This window comes from Papaver somniferum, chromosome 2 (genome assembly GCF_003573695.1).
Source record: "Papaver somniferum cultivar HN1 chromosome 2, ASM357369v1, whole genome shotgun sequence".
Classification (NCBI taxonomy): Eukaryota; Viridiplantae; Streptophyta; class Magnoliopsida; order Ranunculales; family Papaveraceae; genus Papaver; species Papaver somniferum.
The window spans coordinates 153,324,986-153,347,250 of record NC_039359.1 but is presented as its reverse complement, the minus strand read 5'-3'; the positions used below and the strand labels follow the sequence as shown (position 1 = coordinate 153,347,250).

The 22,265-nt window shown below is 36.9% G+C and overlaps 1 protein-coding gene across 1 annotated transcript; it reads left to right on the top strand.

The window, feature by feature from the left end:
- The first annotated feature begins 2,233 nt into the window (after positions 1–2,233).
- Positions 2,234–3,139, top strand: LOC113352277 (F-box protein CPR1-like). Its single transcript, XM_026596119.1, has one exon. The coding sequence runs from the start codon at positions 2,234–2,236 to the stop codon at positions 3,137–3,139; it is 906 nt and encodes a 301-aa protein (XP_026451904.1).
- The last annotated feature ends 19,126 nt before the right edge of the window (positions 3,140–22,265 follow it).

The window sequence follows — 22,265 nt, the reverse complement described above, 5'->3', positions numbered from 1 at the left end:
GCGGGACATGGAAAACACGATTCAAAGAGATGGAACTATGTGGTGTTGTGAGTAAAGCATTCCCAGTAGAAGTAATAGAAATAAGACTACCATTACCAACCATAACATGATTGGAACCAGAGTATGCAACCGGTGTAGTGAGAAAATTAGGATCGGCTGTCATGTGGTTTGTAGCACCTGTATCAGCATACCAATGTTGATCAAAGGGCGTAGATTGAAGTTGCATTGCGGAAAAAGACGGAGGAAGGTCACGAGCCTGATACGATTGATTGAATCTGTGAGGACAAGTCAATCCCGTATGTGCTTTGGAGTCGCAAATTTGACATGGTTGTTTGCTGCTTGAAAGCTGTGAAGGAGGCGCACCAAGTATATACTGCTGCTGTTGAGGTTGATTACCATACGAATAGGTTGAAGGTGCAAAGTAACCACCACGTCCGCGTCCACCAGCGCCACGACCACCACCACGATAACCACGGCCATTGTTGCCACCACGACATCCTCTGTAAGAAGTATAACCACCACGACCGGAATTGTTGGAGAATCGAGAAGGGGAAAAGTTTGTAGAAGAAGTAGACGAAAAAGTAGAACCGTAGAAGGCAGTGGAAGGAGTAGAGTCTGGTACAGGTTGATTGTACTGAGTGAGACGGATTTCATGGTTGAGAAGCAACGGTTTCAACTCAGAGAAAGAAGGGAGAGAAGAACTAGTTTCTATGGCTGTTGAAAAGGCTTGATAATCAGGCCCTAGACCTCTTAGAGTGTTAAGAACAAGTTCAACATCACTTAATGGAGCAGAAGATGTTAAAAGAGAGTCTCTAATGGAGGTGATTTTAGCAAGGTATGCAGAGATAGAAAGGTTGTCTCTGTGAAGAGTTTGCAGTTGATGACGAAGTTGAAGAGAGCGAGCTGTAGTTGGAGCAAGATAGGTATTAGCTAGGTATTTCCAGAGTTCAGTGAAGAGGTGGAATCAGGGATATCTGCAAAGACAGATTGGGTTAGGGTAGCTTGGAGCCAGCTAAGAAGATGGGTATCAACTTGAAACCAGGGAAGATATTTAGGGTTGGGACTTGGTTCTTCATTAGCTGAACAGGGAATACGCGGAGACGGAGATTCAACAGTTGGATCTACATGGCTGTAGATGTCAAGAGAACGCAGGATGGGAACTATCCACTGAATATAATTTGTTTCATCAAGTTTGAAGGAGATGTATGAAGTTTTAAGTTTGAGAGAAGAAGTAGAGGAAGAAATGACAGCAGAAGAAGAAGCCGGTTCTGTAGACATGATTATTAGGTTTGCTAAAAAAGAGGAAAAAAAATCGAAAAAGGACAGCCCTAATGGCTCTATACCATAAAAGTGTATGAACTCTCTTAACACTAAACTGGGCTTGAGATGACTATTTACATTAATCAAGTATACATAGATTACTCTTTAGACAAGTAAACAATATTATACGTCAGTAATACACGGCTTATAGATAGTACGATAGTGTCCTTAGTTACAACAACAGAGTGTTGTCTTAACATACATAACTTGTGCACAAATAGTTTGAACTTTATTTCTGTTTATTGGTGCCTACCAGACAATGACTTCAAAGATAGGTAAGTCCAAGATACCACCACACTAACAGCCAATCGTTGAATATTCTTTTTACACGGTTTTCGGTAAAGATGTTGCAGAGGTAACCAAGAGTTTGAAGCAAAGGATTTTCCACATAGTTCAAGTATTCAGTATTGATTGACAAATAGAAGCTAATGCTGACGAGTGTCAGTATGCTACCCTCAAGGCCTCTATAAACGAGTCAATAGATAAGCTCTAGCCAACATGGATTTGGATTAAACGAGTGTCAGCGGCTTTTCAGAGACATTTCTCAGTGTCGAGTGTTCACTAAGCCATCCAATTTCCAAAACATGGGGAGATGCATCCTCAGTGATGGCATGTTGGGTTTTCATTTCATACATGGGTTTTGCTATAAATGATTAATTACTTGCAACAAATGAAACCCCAACCTTTTTTTACTTGAAGAAGGAATTGCAGCGAAAAAATGTCAAGCATTCCAGAAAAGCTCTACCTTGATATCCTATTGAAAGTACCAGTCAAATCCCTATTAGTTTGTAAGTGTGTTTGCAAGAGATGGCTTGCCATAATTTCCAGCCCTGATTTTGTTAAATCACACCTAAATCTTACTATCCAAGAAAAAAACAAACCCAATTTCTTGTTTTTGAATTATGACGCGAATATGGAGCGTACTGTAATCCGCTCTATAAGTTATGATTCATTAACATCGTCCGTATGTGAAATTGAAGCTGATCTATTGAACTTTACAGATAATGTTATTCAATTGTGGGGTTCATGTAATGGCATGGTTTGCATATATCCTTCTGGTACTGGTTCTGGGATAATCTTTTGTCTTTTGAATCCAGCAACCAGAGAATACAGGGTGACACGAACTCCCACAAAACCACTTTTTTTGTGTCTATGTGGTTTAGATTATGATCGTCAAGCCGACGATTACAAGTTGATAGTTGGGGATGACTTTGATGGATACAGGTTTAGTTCCGAAGTTCAAGTCTATTCATTAACATCAAACTCATGGAAAACCATTCCAACCATACCTTATACTTTTCCTTATAGTCGAGTATCTGGTGTGCTTTTGAACGGGTACCTTCACTGGTTAGCCCTATCCGAAAATTCTTCAAAAGTAATAGTTTCTTTCGATTTGAGCGACGAGAGGTTCAAAGAAGTGCAACTACCAGAATTTTTTTGGAAATACGATGAGTATTTGATTGAAAGTTTGGGAGTTTCAAAAGGGTGCCTTGGGTTACTTGTTAATCATGAAGTCTGGTTGATGCTGGATTATGGTGTTGAAGAATCTTGGACGAAATCCTACATCATTACTCATGAGAGCATTGTCAAGGGCCTTTTCTTTTCACCGCTGATATGGTCTTTTGAGAATGGGAAGCTTCTATTCCTTAGTTCTGGTACGCTAGTTTTGTATGATCCAGAAGATGAAAGTGCTAGAGAACCAAATGTCCACAACATTGCATTCAAGAGCGGTGCGGATTATTTTGAAAGCTTGGTTTCTCTGCATTCTGGTACTTATGTTGGGGGAGATGGTCGAATAGAGGAATTAAGAGAATCCTGAAGAAGCACAAACTTTAGAAGGGAGAAAAAAAGAAGGTAAGATTGAATATTCTTGTTAGTGCTATATTTCTCCAGTTTCTGTCGTCGGTTCCTAGTAAATTAGCAGTGTGTTGCAAATTTAGTATTACGTTTCATTTCGATTCTCATAAGTTTTCTTCTAGTCAGACCTTTAGTGTATGTCAGGGATTTCGTAATGAATTTTTTTGGTTGTCTTCAATCTAGACTCTAGAGAAAAATCATTCTCTATAGAATTTCAGCTTATCTTTTTGCAATTTTTGTTGTCAAAGATCATACATTCTCTTAAGTTCTCCGAAAGTGTTAGTGTCATGTTTATCGATGCTAACTTAAATTTATGTGTTACTCTAACATGCTTTTTGCAACGGTATCGGCCATATAAAATGAAGTGGAATGAAAAGTACTCATTCTTGTTTCGACAACTTTGATAAATTGTTCAACCATAATTAAATTGTTTCGACAACTTTGATCACAGTTATGAAGTTAGAAAAACTTGGCACAATTATGGTCGAGAGAATTTTGTGGTTGGGTCTGGCTTCCTTCTGTATTTGCAATATATATATCTGTCCTGTAATCTTGATTCCATCTGAATAACTTACGTGTTTAGAGAAACTTGGTGTGTAGTCTTCGACGAAATCCGTAGGCAACACCACTCCAGAAATCACTGTTGCACCCTTAAGCATCCTTCTTGATAGTTCTTGATAGCCTCTGCAATCCAAAATGGTGGTGTACGGTGGATATCTATCAAAAGGAAGTGTCACGTTGTATTCTTTTGGTGCTCAAAAGTCCAAACCATATTCGACTCGATACACCACCAAAAAGCCTTGGTAGATGATGCATAACAGCATATTACAAATGTCAAAGAAGCCTTGGTAGATGATGCATCCACCAAAATCTGCATGCTGACTCACTAATTCGTGTTTAGTACTGTATATCATTTTTTTGAGTGCAAAAATACTCGCTATTGATCCCAAGATTTGCCCGCAAAAAAGGTTGGTGACACCCATTGGGAACACGGAAAATGGGTCATTTGTCCAAAAAAATTTAAAACATGGTTCAAATGGACAAGTAAAAATTAGTATGGGTGAAATGGACAAAAGAAAAATAGCAAGGATGAACTGGATTCATTGCGGCTTAAACTTAAAAAATAGCAAGGATGAAACTGGATGCATCCTCATATAAATTAAAAATAAGAAAAAATATTTGAAAATGGGTAGGATGAAACTGGTTACATCCTGGCTATTTTTATATTTTTGTCCATTTGAACAGTATCTTTTTAATTTTTGTCCATTTAAACAGTATCAGAATATACAAGTCTTTTTACCCTGGAAATGTTGATTTTGGTCTTTTTAACCAATTTTGTGTTCGGAAAATGTTGGAAGCAAAATCCGGAGGTAACAAGGAAAGTGATAGATATCAAACACCGTTGGTATTAGCATCGAACCGTATAAAGAAAGAACCATGTCTTAAGGCATACCATATAAAGACAAAAACGGATTATTAGATAGTAATCTTAAAAGCTCCTTATCCATATATTTTGCTTAATGTCAAAACTGCCCTTATTTATATTTATATTTTTTATTTTTTTTATTTTTTTAAAATTTTTTTAAAAAGTTAAACATTTTAAGAAGATTAAATATTTAAAAAATATTATTTTTTCTGTTTTTCTTAAATTTTTTTTAAATTATTAAAATAAACATTTTTTTATTTTTTTCTAAATAGTAAATTTCTTAAAATACTTTTTTTAATTTTTTAATTTAAAAAAAAAAGAAAAATAAAGAAAACTAAAAAAGAAAAGAAGTAACAACAATTACCATAGGCTAAGACAATCTTGGCTCTGCGAATCGGGCGAAAACGATTCGACTCACCCACATCAAAAATACCCAAATCAATTCTTTCCGCAACCCTAAATCTTAAAACAACTTCAATGATTTTCACAATTTTCATTAGCTAAACCCCTAATCCACCGACCCTTTCAAGATGTAGTCTTTAAAAGTATTGGGAAAAGTTCTGATTAGATGTTGGTGTTATTTAAACCTAATTTCGGTGATGTAAATGTTGGTTCATGGATGTGGTTACTACAATTCAACTATCCGTCGATTCAAGCAAGTTTTTTATGCTGAAGATTTGATTTATCTGATTTGATGGCCCTTTTCTCGAATCTGTTTTTTCTAATCGATGTTGTCTACGCCTGCGGGAAGAACACAACTCATCATGAGCTCTCAACCTTTCCTCTCTGATAAACGACGGTTTTTCAACTCAGAGGATCCTCACTACAATTTCCCTGGAGTACTGTTCATCCTCACTGTTGCCGCTGTCTGCTCAGTTCAATTTTAAAATCCCCCTTGGAGATAAAGTAATTAAAGTGGCAATTGGAAATTTTAACAGGTAACCGTAAGCCTATTTTCTTGCTGTAACCTTTCTTTATCCTTCTTCTTCTGCCCCATGTTTTCTGCAAAACTTTTCTCAGATTTGTTTAATTCTGAAATTTAAAATTAAATTTAAAATAAAACCTAAAGAGTTCTCTACGATCCTTTCACCTATAAATTTGGCTCAAAACAAGCATTTGTACCTCACCCATTTCTCATTCTCCCTGGCTCCTTGCTTGTTTCCTTTCCTGTAATGTTTTGTTCTTCTTTTAGTTGGTCTCTCAATGTCTAGTAGTAGATTTAGAGATGTTGCAATCTCTGATTTTCTTGTTTCACATGCTAGGAATGCTTATCTTCCTGATTCAGAGTGGCAGCATCAACTAGTTGGTTGCTTTTTAACAAAAATGAATAAAAACTCATTTTTTTAAGAGATGCTCTAAAATATAGATGGAAGCTTACTGGTGAACTTTCAGTTAGCAAGCTTGGTAGGGGTTATTATTTGATCAAATTTGATTCTAAGTTTGAGTATTTTATTGTCCTAAGGCAAGGAACTAAGGTGATCTATGGAGACACATTCATGTTTCAACCATGTAGCTTCATTGTTCTCCCTGATAACTTTGAAATCACCGCTGAAATTTTTGAGATTACACTCCACAAACTTTACCCTGAGCAAACCAGAATACTCAATGTCATAGAGAACACTCAAAACTTTGGGGTTCTAACAGCTTATGATGACCCTATTCACCATTACAATGGTTACAGCACCATGAAAATTAGGCTTAGAATTGATGTTACTCAGCCACTTCAATTTGGTACCAATGCACCTAATGATCGAAGAAGTGTCAACAGAATTGACTTTGTTTATCAAGAGCTGCCAAGACTGTTTTGCAGACATCGTCACAGACTAGGACATGAGCACCAAAACTGCATTGATGTCTACCTACTCAACCACCAGGCTTTGCTGCAACAAAAACCACCACAAGTACGTATCCAAACTAATCTTCATGCTCTAGGACCTTTCATAGAAACTGAGTATGATGATGAATATCATCAAGAAATGCTACACAATGTAGACATTGAAGAACCATATACTGATTGGAGTGACTGGGTTTCAACCACTATTGAATCCCAGGCTATCTCTGATCAAAACAAGTATGAGATATCATTCTTCATCGAGGAAGGTTACCGGAAAGAGGGAATTCAATATGGCACATGCTCAGACTCTTCAAGGTCTATTGCAGAAACATGGCTAGTTGAAGAAAATGACACTTTTGAGACTCAAAGTTTTGAACTGATATCTCACTCACCTCCCCACCTTTCTGAGATACATCAACCTTTCAGTCCTACAATCTTACTTGTCTCAGACATAGAAGAGGCAGAACTCATCTCAGATAGTGACCTACCGAGCCCAGCCATAAAGCGATTCAACCCCGAACAACAATCTTATCTTAACAGTACAGGCATTGGTTCGTCATCAACACCAGACTTTTCAAGAACTGTAACTAATGAAGAATTTGATGAATGGATATATGTCTTTCAGCCAGCTAAAAAGTTCAAGCCTGACATATTGGAACTGCCAATAGTTTCTCAATCTATCGGCTCCATCATTTGCACTCTCAGCAATGCTTCTATTGCAGATATTTCCCCACAGCCTGCCACTACTGCACCACCTGCGGAATTTAAAGATTCACAACACCAACATCTACCTTAGTCAGACATACCCAATGCAACAAAAGACACATTCAAGGACCGGTGGATATCCCTCTTCTTTTTTGGTTCACTGTTTATAACCCATACCTAAGTGTGTATGCTTGCTAGTCTTTCAGTTATATTTAGTACATTTTGTTAATATCCATATCACCATGTATAATATGCTTGCTAGTTACCAGGTTTCCTTCTAGATTGAGCTGGTGGTCTACACCTTTTTTGCTTTCCCAAACTGCTTGTATGACTTTTCTTATATAGTTAATGTGCTTGCTATTGTATACTTTTAACCACTCTGTGAATTATGCCCCTTAAGTCCTATAAACTGCACACTTCTTAAGTTAAAGTGCATAACCCTGTCATTAGTCTACTCTATGATATTGCAATGTTTTGGTATTGCATTGTTCTGGTTTTCTTTGTTTTGTTTTTGCACTGTTATGGTTTACCTTGTTTTGATATTGCACTTTTTTGATTCACCTTGTTTCCTCTATTTAGTGAAGTTTAATTATTTAAATCAGCCACTTAGAACTCTTCATTTCAGAACCTCTCGATAATCTCAGTTTCTCCCTGTTAGTCTGTTCTGAATTCCTTATTTTCCTTAAGAATTTCTGAATATCTTCTTACTAACTACTCTCACATGTTTAGCCCAGTAATCCCTCATTTGGTTTAAAATTGCTTGAATCTACTTGTCTTAGGTTTCATTATGATCTTTCATGTTTCATCTGATTTCTGAAACATAGTGTTACAAAGCATCTTAATTTTACCAGAAACCTCAATTGTCTTTATAACCTTGATCTCTACTTGTATCTTTAACATGTATTCATATTAGTACTCAACATCTTATCCTAAGTCTGTTTTGCACTATTGAACTTCACTGGTCTTAGCATATCCTCAACTCTTATGTTCAATCCCTATATTTCTACTCTGTATAGTTATAGTAGCTTCAGAATCATTATTTTCCTGATATAGCACTTTTAAAATCCTCTTGAATCATCACATATCCTCCACTTTGATTGTCCTAATTACTCTTTGATGGATGTTATAAATTTCCTAGTCTAACCGTTTCATCTCTTAATTACCCAAAACTCTTTTCTTCTCTTAAATCCCACTTAAACCTAAGTATACCATCTTCTCAAATCCCATTTAAACATAATTTCAAAACCATACTTAAACCTCCCTTATCCTTCCGACTGCAAAGCCCATCCAAAAATTCATCCTCTTCATTATGACTATACTTTCTTGGAATTGTCAAGGCATAAACCTACCACCCTCAACTCAACATTTGAAAGGACTAGTTAATCTTCACAAGCCTAGCATCTTATTCCTCTCTGAAACACTTGCTAACGATCAACAGATAAGAAGATTATCATAATCCCTTCAATTCAATAATTACTTTAACATCCCAAAAATTGGAAGATGAGGAGGACTTTGCTTAATGTGGGAAGATAACCTAAATATCCAAATATTACTTCAATCTCAAAACTACATACACACAAAAGTTATACCACTTCTTCAAGAACAACCATGGTTCTTCACGGGTATCTATGGCCCTCCACATCCGGATATAAGGAAAAACTTTGGCAAGCATTTCCAACAATCTTCAGAAATATTAATCCGTCTACACCATGGCTATTGATAGGAGATTTCAACGACGTCTTAAATCAATCAGAAAAAGAAGGATAAAGGCAAGTAACATATGCTCAATCTCAACCTCTCCTCACTCTGATGGATCAAATTGGTTTTATAGATTTAGGATTCCGAGGAGACCCATACACTTGGACAAACAACCAAATGAGGAAAGATAATATCCTAAAAATATTAGATAGCGCTTTAGCAAACCAACTATGGAGGACGACAAACCCCCATGCGGCAGTTACTCACCTTCCAAGAATAACATCTGATCATGCCCCAATACTACTTCAGACGAAAGCAATAGATTGGCAAGGAAAAAAAAACTACAAATTCGAACACCACTGGCTCTCTCATCCCCAACTCAAACAAATAATCGAATCGGCTTGGGAACAACAACACGACAATGAACATACACTCAACCTCCAGCTAAAGCTCATTACAACAGGAAAAACTCTTTTAGAACGGAACAAGGAAACCTTTGGCCACCTACCAACTAGAATCAATAAATCAACAACCAAGATAAAGAACACCCAACACCAATGTGCTTCCCAAACAGGATCAAATCTAGAACTTTGGCTGATTCAAGAAAAACAACTGAGAATAGAACATGAAGAACTATTACAATGTCATGCGACATGTTGGAAACAAAGATCTAGAATTCATTGGCTTCAATCAGGCGATATCAACACAACTTTTTTTCATACTAAAGCTACCATTCACAGAGCTAGTAACAATATACAACAACAACAAGACCCACAAAACAACTGGATTAGCAAAAAGGAAGACGTTGTTCAGCTCATCCTAGATCACTATTCTCAACAATATACAACCCCACCTACAAAAATAAATGAAGATTTGTTCATAAACATAAGACCAAGGTTGACTCCTAGACAATCAAACCAACTTACGAAGGAAGTAACTACAACAGAAATCAAACAAGCACTTTTCTCCATAAATTCCGAAAGTGCTCCGGGTCCGGATGGATATACAAGTAAGTTTTTAAAAGTTTTCTGGGATACAACCCACCCTCAATTGATAGCGATGGTTAAAGCTTTCTTTAATAATCTTAATATGCACTCTCTCATGAATCACACAAACATAACACTAATACCTAAAGTAGACCACCCTTCAAAACCTTCACAATTCAGACCAATAGGACTCTGCAACGTCACATATAAAATCATTTTAAAAATATTAGTCAACCGAATTAGACCTATTCTACCCTTTTTAATAAGCCCTTTCCAAAGTGTTTTTGTGCCGCAAAGATCAATACACGACAATATAGCAATTGCTGGGTATCTCTTCCATCACATTAGAACCTCAAAACCCACCAAAGATCCAAAAATAGCTCTCAAACTAGATATCCAAAAAGCCTATGACAGCATAGACTGGGGATTCATCAAAACTTCATTTACAAAACTTGGATTCCCATCAGCCTTTATAGACTACATTATGCTTTGCGTCACAATAGTTACTTACTCCATCAAAATAAATGGTACACCTCATGGATATATAACCCCAAGTAGAGGCATCAGAACAAGGAGACCCACTATCGTCCTATATTTTTATCATATGTGCCGAAATCCTATCCACAAACCTGGGAAACCTTCAAAACCAAAAAATAGTTCCAGGACTTAACATATCACAAAAAGCACCTCCCATAATCCATCTAATGTATGCAGATGATCTTCTGATCACATATAAAGCATCAAATCAGAGTAACCAACACCTTAACACCCTACTCCAGGCCTATAGCTCCTCTGCAGGGAAGGTAATTAATACTGCCAAATCGGTAATCATCCATCACCCTAATTTAGACCCAATCAAAATAAATGATATTCAATAATACTTTAATATGCCGACCACATCAAAACTGTTAGAGTATAGCTCGGTCAACCTCGCATGCGTTGCTATCTCAAGCATGTTTGTCAATGTTAGTGATCAAAACTATAAGACTTGATTTCTAGCCTACATAGCTAAGTATCGGACTAGGATAGAAAAGTGTAGTTGAGATCAAGGACTTCATGGCGATTCATCATACAACGAAGAAGATCTACACAAGGAACCGTGGAACTTCATCAACAAAAAGGTATGTGGAGACTTAAACTTATCTATCACTCAAAAGTTTATCTTTTCTATCTCCTACTTCTTATGAGACAAAAGTTGTATGCTATATATACTAGATCATACACATTTGATATTTCGAGCTGAGCATTCAGTGCTTATCTTTTATCTCAAAATCGTGTGTTGGTAAAGCGTTTCGCTTTGATCAAGTTTATCTTCACCTAGTGACGAAAGTCATGAAAAGTTTCAATCACTTTGAGAATTGCTCTGACATGAATTGGTTTGTGAATAACGGCTACATAGCGTCCTCTGAGAATGTCTCGATGATTGAAATAAGAGTTTAGATTACATAACCATGTATTCCTTGAACCGAAGTTTTCGAACTTTGTTGATCAAGAGAAATCGGGAGGATTGTGGAATTGGCTTGCTAAGTCCGCGAACCGAGTCCGCAGACTCAGTCCGCGAACTGTCGGAAGTTCTCGACCGAGAATTTCTGCTGGATTTTCCAAAACTTGTTTGTATGCTAAGTCCGCGAACTAGCGGAAGTTCTCTTTCCGAGAATTTATGCTGAGTTTGGAAAACTCAACCGATTAACTTATGTCTGCGAAATTGTTTGTGAACTTAAGAGGTTATGATCTAAAGATGTGCTCTGAACATGAAACATTAAATTACTAAGGAATGCTTTATGCAAACCGTGGCTATAATGTTCATGAGCCGATTCAATCAAATCGAATCATCTTTTTTTCAATTGTGTCTTGTGTAGTAACATAAGATCTCACAACAATTGAACAATTCTTTAACTAGTTCATTTGAGTCAATTGAACAAGTTATGGTGAAGATAACAAGGTTAATATGAAATTCTTATATGGTTAACCTTTTGGGTTACTATGTTGAACCAACATACACGTACACGTTTGGGCATGGTTTTCACGAACCCAGTAAACGCCTACCCAAGTGTGTGTGACAAGTTAAGTATTCGATCTAACGGTTGAGAAATATTAGCTTGAATCTAAATCAGGTTTTCATCTAACAGTGAATAAGGATTGCTTTGTAACTAAGGCAAAACCCTGATTTGAAGTCTATATAAATGAGACACCTAGCATTGTGCAAAACTAATCCCCACACGTATGTGTGCTACTAGTTGGCCCGCTAGAATCGATCTCCATTAACCTTTTATTTTATTCTCTAAAATCAGGTTAACGACTTAAAGACTTCATTGAGATTGTGAAGCCAGACCGATACTACTTTATCATAGTTATGTGATCTGATCTTGCATCATCTATTGTACGAGTACAATCGATTGATTGGATTGAGATCGTGAGAGTTTTCCGATAGGCAAGATAAAGAAGTCACAAATATCTTCGTCTCACTGTTTGTGATTCCTCGACAATCCGCTTGTGTAGTCAGGAAGGATTGTAGAGAGGTGATTGATTAATCTAGGCTGTTCTTCGGGAATATAAGACCGGATTATCAATTGGTTCCTGTTCACCTTGATTTTATATCAAAAGAGGGAGCAAAACCTAGGGTTTATCTATGGGAGACAGATTTATCCTTTTATAGACTTTTCAGTGTGAGACAGATCTGTTTATTATCAAGTCTGTGATTTCGGGTTACAACAACTCTTGGTTGTGGGTGAGATCAGCTAAGGGAATCAAGTGCGCAATATCCTGCTGGGATCAGAGGCGTCGGAGTACAACTGTACCTTGGATCGGTGGGAGACTGATTGGGGTTCAACTATAGTCCAGTCCGAAGTTAGTTTGCAGTAGGCTAGTGTCTGTAGCGGCTTAATACAATGTGTATTCAATCTGGACTAGGTCCCGGGGTTTTTCTTCATTTGCGGTTTCCTCGTTAACAAAACTTCTGGTGTCTGTGTTATTTCTTTTTCACATTATATTTTATATAATTGAAATAATACAGGTTTTGCGTTAAGATCATCAACTTCTCTAATCCAACTTTTGGTTGTTGATTGTGGTTGATTGATCCTTGGACATTGGTCATTGGTACCATCCAAGTTATCTCTCTTTGATAAAGACTCACAGATTTCTATTTGCTTGAGTAAAGATCAAGTCGAGAGATTGAGATAATAACTCCTTGAGATACTTTTTATCTAGATTGAGTCTGACTGTCTAGTTTATTCTCTATCAAAGTATTTTGGAGTTAGTCCATACAGATTGCTAATCGAAATATTGGGTGGTGTTGTTAGACCCCCGCTTTTTCAATTGGTATCAGAGCAGGAAAACACGTTCAAGACCTAACAAGTCTGTGTTTGTAGCGATCTGACTCTATGGGAAAGAGTACTATCTCTGATAATGCAACATCAGTTCAGGGTTATTCAGATAAGCTTTATAGATCTGAAACCTTTGAGAAAAACTCCTCCTCGTCACCTTCTGCCGAATCTTCATTCAACTGGAAAAAATCTCTTGATAAACAGTTGGATGATCTTTCAGATGATAGTGATTCAGAAGAAGAACAGAGCATTGATGAGGAAGTTTCTTAATAGATCATGTTGTTTAATCGTGAATTAAAAGAAACAAAGACAACTTCTTCCCTGAGAAAATTCATGGGTCCTCTCTATCAAGAAAACAGAAAATTGAGAATACTCTTCAAGGCTTATGATGGTGGATACAAACTATTACAATCTACCGTTAAAGATCATGAAGAAGAGGTTCGTTCAAAAAAAAAAAACTGAATGCGATAATCTTTTTCATAACCTCGGTGTGTTAAAAGAAAGGCTTGACGAAACTGAAGCAAGATATGAATCTCGGCGTAAATGGTTCAAGGACAAAGAATATCAGTTTCTTACCAAAGAAAAATCCTTGAAAACTGAACTTGCGGCTGCTCTTGAGAAGGTAAAATCTCTGGAGGAAAATCTGAAAAGATTCAACACTAGCTCTACAAAGCTATCGTCTATGCTTGGAGCATGTAAAGAACATCGTGATACACGTGGTCTGGGCTATAAAGGTATAGACACTCCAAGCACAGGTAAGATCAACTTTGTTAGAGCCGTTAATAATTCTACATGTGAAAGACCTGTGTCAGCTTGCAAGAACAAGGATTCTACTCCAACAAAGTCGGTATTAAGAGAACTAATGAATGTAAATCCTTTCACTGATATTTCTGCGGGAACAAAGGACACTCTGAGCAAAGGTTTCGTCTTCGGAAAAGGAATGAAAAACTTTGTAACATTCTTACATGGATGTCTAAAGAAGGCAGAATTAAGGACTTTCGCTATCAAGGGATGAAGTGTGATAAAGTTGATCCTTGACATGTTCCTTCGAAGGATTTCTACAAAGGAAGAAAAAAGAATGGAAATTTTTTGAAGGATTTGTTAAATCAGTCTGAAAAGAGAAAAGGGAACAGAACGAAAAAAAGGTCAAGTTCCTCTAATTCTCTCAAAAAGGACTGTGAATCCAAGACTTCCAATTCAGACTTCTTACATGTCAAAAATCGAGTCTCTGATCTGAAGATTCACATAAACAAACTAAGACGGAATATCAAGAAAACATGTAATGTTGTTAACCCAGGTACTTCTAAATCTTCTCTTGATAATACTTCTTCAATTAAACCAGGTAGTTTGCTAAATACCGATAAAAAGGAAAAGGAAGAAGTGAATAATGATGAGCAACATGCTCATCTTATTACGCCCTGACATGTTCGTAATTGCATCTCTTTTTTATAATGATTTGTTAAAAAGGGATGCTCATGATTCTCAAGATTTTCATCTTGAGAAAACTGTCAGGATTGTACTGCATTCGATGTTACTTGTTATGTTTTCTCCTCAACATCTACTTCTCTTTCTCTTTGGACTTCTTTGGTCTTTCATAGGCCCGTCTCTCTAGTACACGCACCAACCCTCACGAACGTCTTGTTTCCTAGGGCTTGATGGAATCCCTTATTTTTATAATGTGTTCCAGAGGTGGAAAAAGATTTTCTAAAAAGTCTTTGTGATGCACAATGGAGGGAAGCAACAAGGTTGATGATGTTGAGATATGTCCTATTGATATTTCCTGCTTTCATGCTCTTGATCATGAAAACGAAGACAAACTGCCAGTTCAGATTTCTTCACAACTGGTAGGAAATCTTCTTGGAGACTTCAAGGTCGTTCGCGAACAACTTGGTATCGCAACACGGAATCTAGACTACCTAAAAGACGAACTAAGGAAGGAAACTGAGGAACTCTCTCTTGTTCAAACCCTGGTTGCAGGCAGGATTAATTTTTTTTTTCGTCTGATCTTGGTTTTAGTTGTTTGCCTAGTATGTCTTCTTTTTGGATTAGTTGGAAGAATAACTAGTGCTTTGAATAGCGATGATTGTGACTACACATAGCTATTTTTGTTTTCATCTTCTTATGTTATTTTTTAGGTTTAATGGTATTAAATTCTAAAAATATTTGGAGGATGATGTTTATTGCAGTATTTTAATGGTTTGTGATATTGCAATATTTTTATGGGATAAGTATTGTTTACGTCCGTGAACTTGAAGGTCCCATATTGCAGTCATAAGTAAAGTCGTTCATGAATCGGTATTCGTATTGATGAAAGGACGAATGGACTTTTGACATATACAAAATTTATGCCTTTGCAGTCATGTATTTGATGGAAAATACGATAAAATCTTTCATTCAACAAGGATAAAATCTATTATATCGTTATTATGAAAAATAGAATAGATCCTTGTATGTTATCCATGGTATTGATCTTCATTGATCCATTTTATTATGTTTTACCGTGAAGGCTCCATTGTGTGTCTTATGTTGAGCACCTTACAACTAAGTCGATTTTCCTTGGCTTTGTTGGTTGTTTCATAAGATGCTATATGTAGAGCATTAGAAACTAAATTAATCAACTAGTTTGGTTATTTAGTTAGTACTTCATAAGTCTTCTTTCTTATGTTGAGTACATGTACGGTTAAGGTTGTCATATTCTATGATGAACTTAGTCGGGATTCCATAAGTTCTGTTATGTTGAACCCAAAATAATTAAATTAATTACTTCGATGATTAGTTTGGTTGTTTACCTACCAATTATATTAATTATAGGTTCTCTTGTAATTAATCTAGTTGAGTTTTCATATATTCCACAAGTTCTTGTGTTGAGTATATGAAAGGATACACTATCATGTTATATTGGTTAATGTAGTCGTATATTCTGTAAAGTTTTGCTTACGTTGAGTATTTGAACGATTAAGTTAGTGATCTCCGTGTGATTGACTTAGTCGTATCTCTGTGAGTTTACTTATGTTGAGCACTTTCAATTAAATTGATCACTTTTGTGGTTTGATTTAGTTGCGTATTCCAATTGAATTAATCATGGGTTTACTTGTGGTTAATTTGGTTGAGTTTGGATATAAAAAGTCACTCCTATGGTTTTTGGTGTCCAATAAAAGTCTTTGTTTTCTTTTGAAATTAAGGTCGCTCTTGTTGTTCTCTCGGGAATGACATCAAATGGGGGAGAGTTATTTTGAACTTGTGCTTAATGGTAATATCTTGCGGGGAGTGCGGATGTGGAATTTTATAGGGGTTATCTTGTATCTTAAAACTCCTTGATGAATGATGTTATCTTCGGCTATTTGATTGCATCTAAATTAAGTTGGTATGTATTTTTCTTTTGGTCATGAAATGTCTCTTGTGGAAATTTCATTATGATCCCATTCTTGTACCTTTGCCAATTTTATTGACAAAAAGGGGGAGAAATATTGTAGTTCACACTACAAATACATATGTTTTTCAGATCATTGTGTAAGGGGGAGTGGTTTCCATGATCGATATGGAGTATTGAATAAGGGGAAGTGAAACATATCATCGTAGTATTATTGGACTTTGATGTTATATAATAATACTATGACACTGTATAATAATTATCGAGAATCTCGATTTCTCTCATTGTTATAGCTACGGATCTTCAACAACGATGGTGCTAAACTTACAAACTTTGGGATCATTGGAGTACTTGGAAGGACGAAGATTTTAAGGAACGTTGAAGATTACACTATGGAATAGGAGCCACTAAATTTTATCCTTTTTGTATTCCATATGTATTAATAGTTTTGTCACTAAAATTGACAAAGGGGGAGATTGTTAGAGCATAGCTCGGTCAACCTCGCATGCGTTGCTATCTTAAGCATGTTTGTCAATGTTAGTGACCAAAACTATAAGTCTTGATTTCTAGCCTACATAGCTAAGTCTCGGACTAGGATAGAAAAGTGTAGTTGAGCTCAAGGACTTCATGGCGATTCATCATACAACGACGAAGATCTATACAAGGAACCGTGGAACTTCATCAACAAAAAGGTATGTGGAGACTTGAACTTATCTAACACTCAAAAGTCTATCTCTTCTATCTCCTACTTCTTATGAGACAAAAGTCGTATATTATATAGAATAGATCATACACATTTGATATTTCGAGCTGAGCATTCATTGCTTATCTTTTATCTCGAAATTGTGTGTTGGTAAAGCGTTTCGCTTTGATCAAGTTTATCTTCACCTAGTGACGAAAGTCATGAAAAGTTTCAATCACTTTGATAATTGCTCTGACGTGAATCCGTCTGTGAATAACGGCTACATAGCGTCCTCTGAGAATTTCTCAATGATTGAAATGAGAGTTTAGATTACATAACCATGTATTCGTTGAACCGAAGTTTTCCAACTTTGTTGATCAAGAGAAATCGGGAGGATTGTGGAATTGGCTTGCCAAGTCCGCGAACCCAGTCCGCAGACTCAGAACTGTCAAAATTTCTCGACCGAGAATTTCTGCTGGATTTTCCAAAACTCGTTTGCGTGCTAAGTCCGCGAACTCAGTCCGCGAACTGGCGGAAGTTCTCTTTCCGAGAATTTCTGCTGAGTTTGGAAAACTCAACCGATTAATTTAAGTCCGCGAACTTGTTTTTGAACTTAAGAGGTTATGATCTAAATATGTGCTCTGAACATGAAACATTAAATTACTAAGGAATGCTTTATGAAAACCGTGACTATAATGTTCATGAGTCAATTCAATTGAATCAAATCATCTTTATTTCAATTGTGTCTTGTGTAGTTACATAAGATCTCATCGCAATTGAACAACTCTTTAACTAGTTCATTTGAGTCAATTGAACTAGTTATGGTGAAGAAGAACAAGGTTAATATGAAATGCTCATATGGTTAACCTTTTGGGTTACTATGTTGAACCAACATACACGTACACGTTTGGGTATGGTTTTTACAAACCCAGTAAACGTCTACCCAAGTGTGTGTGACAAGCTAAGTTTTCGATCTAACGGTTGAGAAATATTATCTTGAATCTAAATCAGATTTTCATCTAACGGTGAATAAAGATTGCTTTATAACTAATGCAAAACCCTGATTTGAAGGCTATATAAAGGAGACATCTAGCATTGTGCAAAACTAATCCCCACATGTCTGTGTGCTACTAGTGCTCCCGCTAGAGTCGATCTCCATTAACCTTTGATTTTCTTCTCTAAAAGCAGGTTAACGACTTAAAGACTTCATTGGGATTGTGAAGCCAGACCGATACTACTTTATCGTAGTTGTGCTATCTGATCTTGCATCTTCTATCGTACGAGTACAATCGATTGATTGGCTTGATATCGTGAGAGTTCTCCGATAGGCAAGATAAAGAAGTCACAAACATCTTCCTCTCACTGTTTGTGATTCCTCGACAATCCGCTTGTGTAGTCAGGAAGGATTGTAGAGAGGTGATTAATTAATCTAGGCTGTTCTTCGGGAATATAAGGTCGGATTATCAATTGGTTCCTGTTCACCTTGATTTTATATCAAAAGACGGAACAAAACCTGGGGTTTATCTGTGGGAGACAAATTTATCCATTTATAGACTTTTCTGTGTGAGACAGCTCTGTTTATTATCAAGTCTGTGATTTTTGTATACAACCACTCTTGGTTGTGGGTGAGATCGGCTAAGGGAATCAAGTGTGCAATATCCTGCTGGCATCATAGGCGTAGGAGTACAACTGTACCTTGGATCGGTGGGAGACTGATTGGGGTTCAACTATAGTCCAGTCCGAAGTTATTTGCAGTAGGCTAGTATCTGTAGCGGCTTAATACAGTGTATATTCAATCTGGACCTGGTCCCGGGGTTTTTCTGCATTTGCGGTTTCCTCGTTAACAAAACTTTTGGTGTCTGTGTTATTTCTTTTCCGCATTATATTTTATATTATTGAAATAATACAGGTTGTGCGTTAAGATCATCAACTTCTGTAATCAAACCTTTGGTTGTTTATTGTAGTTGATTGATCCTTGGACATTGGTCTTTGGTACCGTCCAAGTTATCTCTCTTTGATAAAGACTCTCATATTTCTATTTTCTTGAGTAAAGATCAAATCGAGAGATTAAGATAATAACTCCTTGAGATACTTTTTATCTAGATTGAGTCTGACTGTCTTGTTAATTCTCTAGCAAAGTATTTCGGAGTTAGTCCACACAGATTGCTAATCGAAATATTGGGTGGTGTTGTTAGACCCCCTCTTTTTCAAAAACCGCCAACCTATCCAGGCATACAGTTTAAACAAGGAAGAGCATCATATCAAGCCTTCACTGGTCTCCTACAAAGATTAGCCTGAAAAGAAAAAGGATGGATGACAAAATGCCTAACTCCGGAAGGAATACTCGTTCTCATAAAAACCTCCCTAACCCCAACCATAAATCACATAATACAAACACAAAACCTTCCCAAAAATATACACAAACAAATAGATCGTATAACCAGGAATTTTTTCTGGGGACATGACTCAACAATCAAAAAACTACACCTTATAGGTTGGGATAAATCAACAAATCCATTAGCTGAAGGAGGATTAGGAATAAGAAAAAGCAGTGATCATAATACATCCCTTCTCATGAAGAGAATCTGGAATTTGCATGAACAACCTAACTCCATATGCGGAAGTCTATTCAGTGCAAAATATCTTAATGAACAACCAATTCTACAAGGAAAAGTTTCTATTCCCTCCTCTTCCAGTCCTCAATGGAGACAACTTGCATCAATTATCACTACCATGAAAAATTTAATTTTCCATCGTATTGGAAATGGTTTATCAACTCCGATAGAGGCTAATTGGATTCCACGCTCTCCCAATCTAGATCCAACACAATGATACCCAATACAAATGGTAGAAGATATCATCCACCCGATCTCCCACTCATGGAATCATGAAAAATTGAACACCATTCCCAATCCAAAAATTCAGAAAACCATCAACATCCACCTTCCCCAAAACAATACCCCAGATAAAATTATCTGGCCACACTCAAAATCTGGAAACTACACCACATCTTCTGGATACAAATGTCTAACCCATGGTCAACCAACCCACACACCTCTACCACCTACGAAATTCTTATGGAACTTACCATATCCACCAAAATTCGACTTTTATTATGGAAAGCCATCAATGAAGGACTACCGACCTTCTCTCTCTTACATCGAATCCATTTGACCAACTCAGACATATGCCCAAGATGCAATACCGATACGGAATTAGCATGCCACCTTTAATTCATTGTCCAACGGCAGCTTCTTCCTAGAACATCTTATTCAATCAACTTTCAAATGCACCAAACACCAACCCTACCCCGACTTTCACCTTAACTCCACAAACAACCATATCCCAAATCCTGTAACATCCAACATCAACTTTTATAATCTCCTCATTCTGTTTTCTATTCTAGACCCTATGACTATCTAGAAATGATCTTATTTACCAACAAAAACAAACAACTTCAGAAGAAATCGTAGCCTGGGCACAAAAACTACAACAAGAATATTTTTTGGCACTGCACGCGTCACCACCAATCATATCAGGAGATACACCAACATTCAACCACCCGATAACAGATAAAAGAATATCAACAATATCGGTAGGTTGGTCCACTCCAAATATCAACTGGATTAATATTAACACGGATGGAGCAGCCAGAGGCCACCCGGGATTTGCAGGAGATGGAACTTTAATAGCTATGGCTCAACCACTAGGAATTACGACAGCACTAACTGCAGAAACATGGGCCTTACTATTGGCTTAGAATCAGAGAGACAATGGCCTAGAATCCTTTTTGAAATAGACTCGGAGAACCTCATGCGTTTCATCACATCAACTACCTCTCCACCTTGGCACTGTAGTTGCAGGAAATCCTACACTACATCCCTCATATGATTTCATTATTACTCAACTCATTTTTAGATTTACACTCTTAAGTTTATTAATCAATCTTTGAATGTTCTTACAAGAAAAGATAAAAGAATCAAGAATGACTTCTGCTATAGACTTTCTCTCTCCTATTTACTTGTTTCTTACTCAAAAAAGATCTCTCCCCCTTTCTTTACAACTTGAACGACTATTTATAGGGAAATACATAGTGGATGACAGCTAATCTGTCCTTTATTTTAGGATATGGTCTGCGACATTCTCGCAGCCTTACAAATGTCAATCTCGCTAGCACTCTAATTTTCGCAGGACTATCACATCTTTCTCGTGATTCTAGCTGACGTCGTTTATCGTATCATTTCTGAAATTATTCTGCGACGCTGTTGTGTTGTGTTGTTGATAATTTCGCTGAGACATTATCATTGCGAGATTCTGATCCTACATCTTGCCTCTTCTCATATCTTCTCTGGAAAGTAGAGAAAGATGTGAGAAATGCCGCAGCTGTTCATCTCTTCATATTCTGCATTTATCACACATATTCTTTCTTCCATTTGTTTCTTGATACGTCTTCTGTAACCGTTGCTTTTCAACCGCTCACGTCTTTTCGTCTTAATGGTGTTTATTTCTTCGAGTAAAAAAATCTCCTTTATATACTCTTCTTACTCTTCTTTCCACTTTCTTTTTACTCTCTTTTCTCTTTTTATTCTCTCATCTCTGCAACTCTGTTATTCTTCTGCAAGTTCTGCTACTGTAATTTTCCCCCTTCAATCTTCTTACTTTTTATTCATTCCCATACTCTATATTCAAATATGGCTCCAAGTGGTCATAGACATGAGAAGAATTTAAAAGATGTCCAAAAAGATCTTGCTGAGAAAGGTTTCACACTCTCTACCATTCCTGGTGAAAGTGCCAAGTCAATTCTTTCTGTCAAACTTTTCTCTGATCAGTACTGTGATGATCAATCAATCATAATTTCGCTAGGTCAGATTCTCGCAGGTCTCCCCATTCCTCTTTATGACCCAGATATTCCTCTATTCTATGAAATTCTCGCTCATCGGGATTTTCGCGAGCTATCTTCCAACTGAGTGGGGACTGCATCCGTCTGATGCTAGAGTTCGCTAACCGTGGTGCTGGTAAAGGATCTCTGTACTCCAAAGAACTTAGGTATCCTAAATTCGTTGA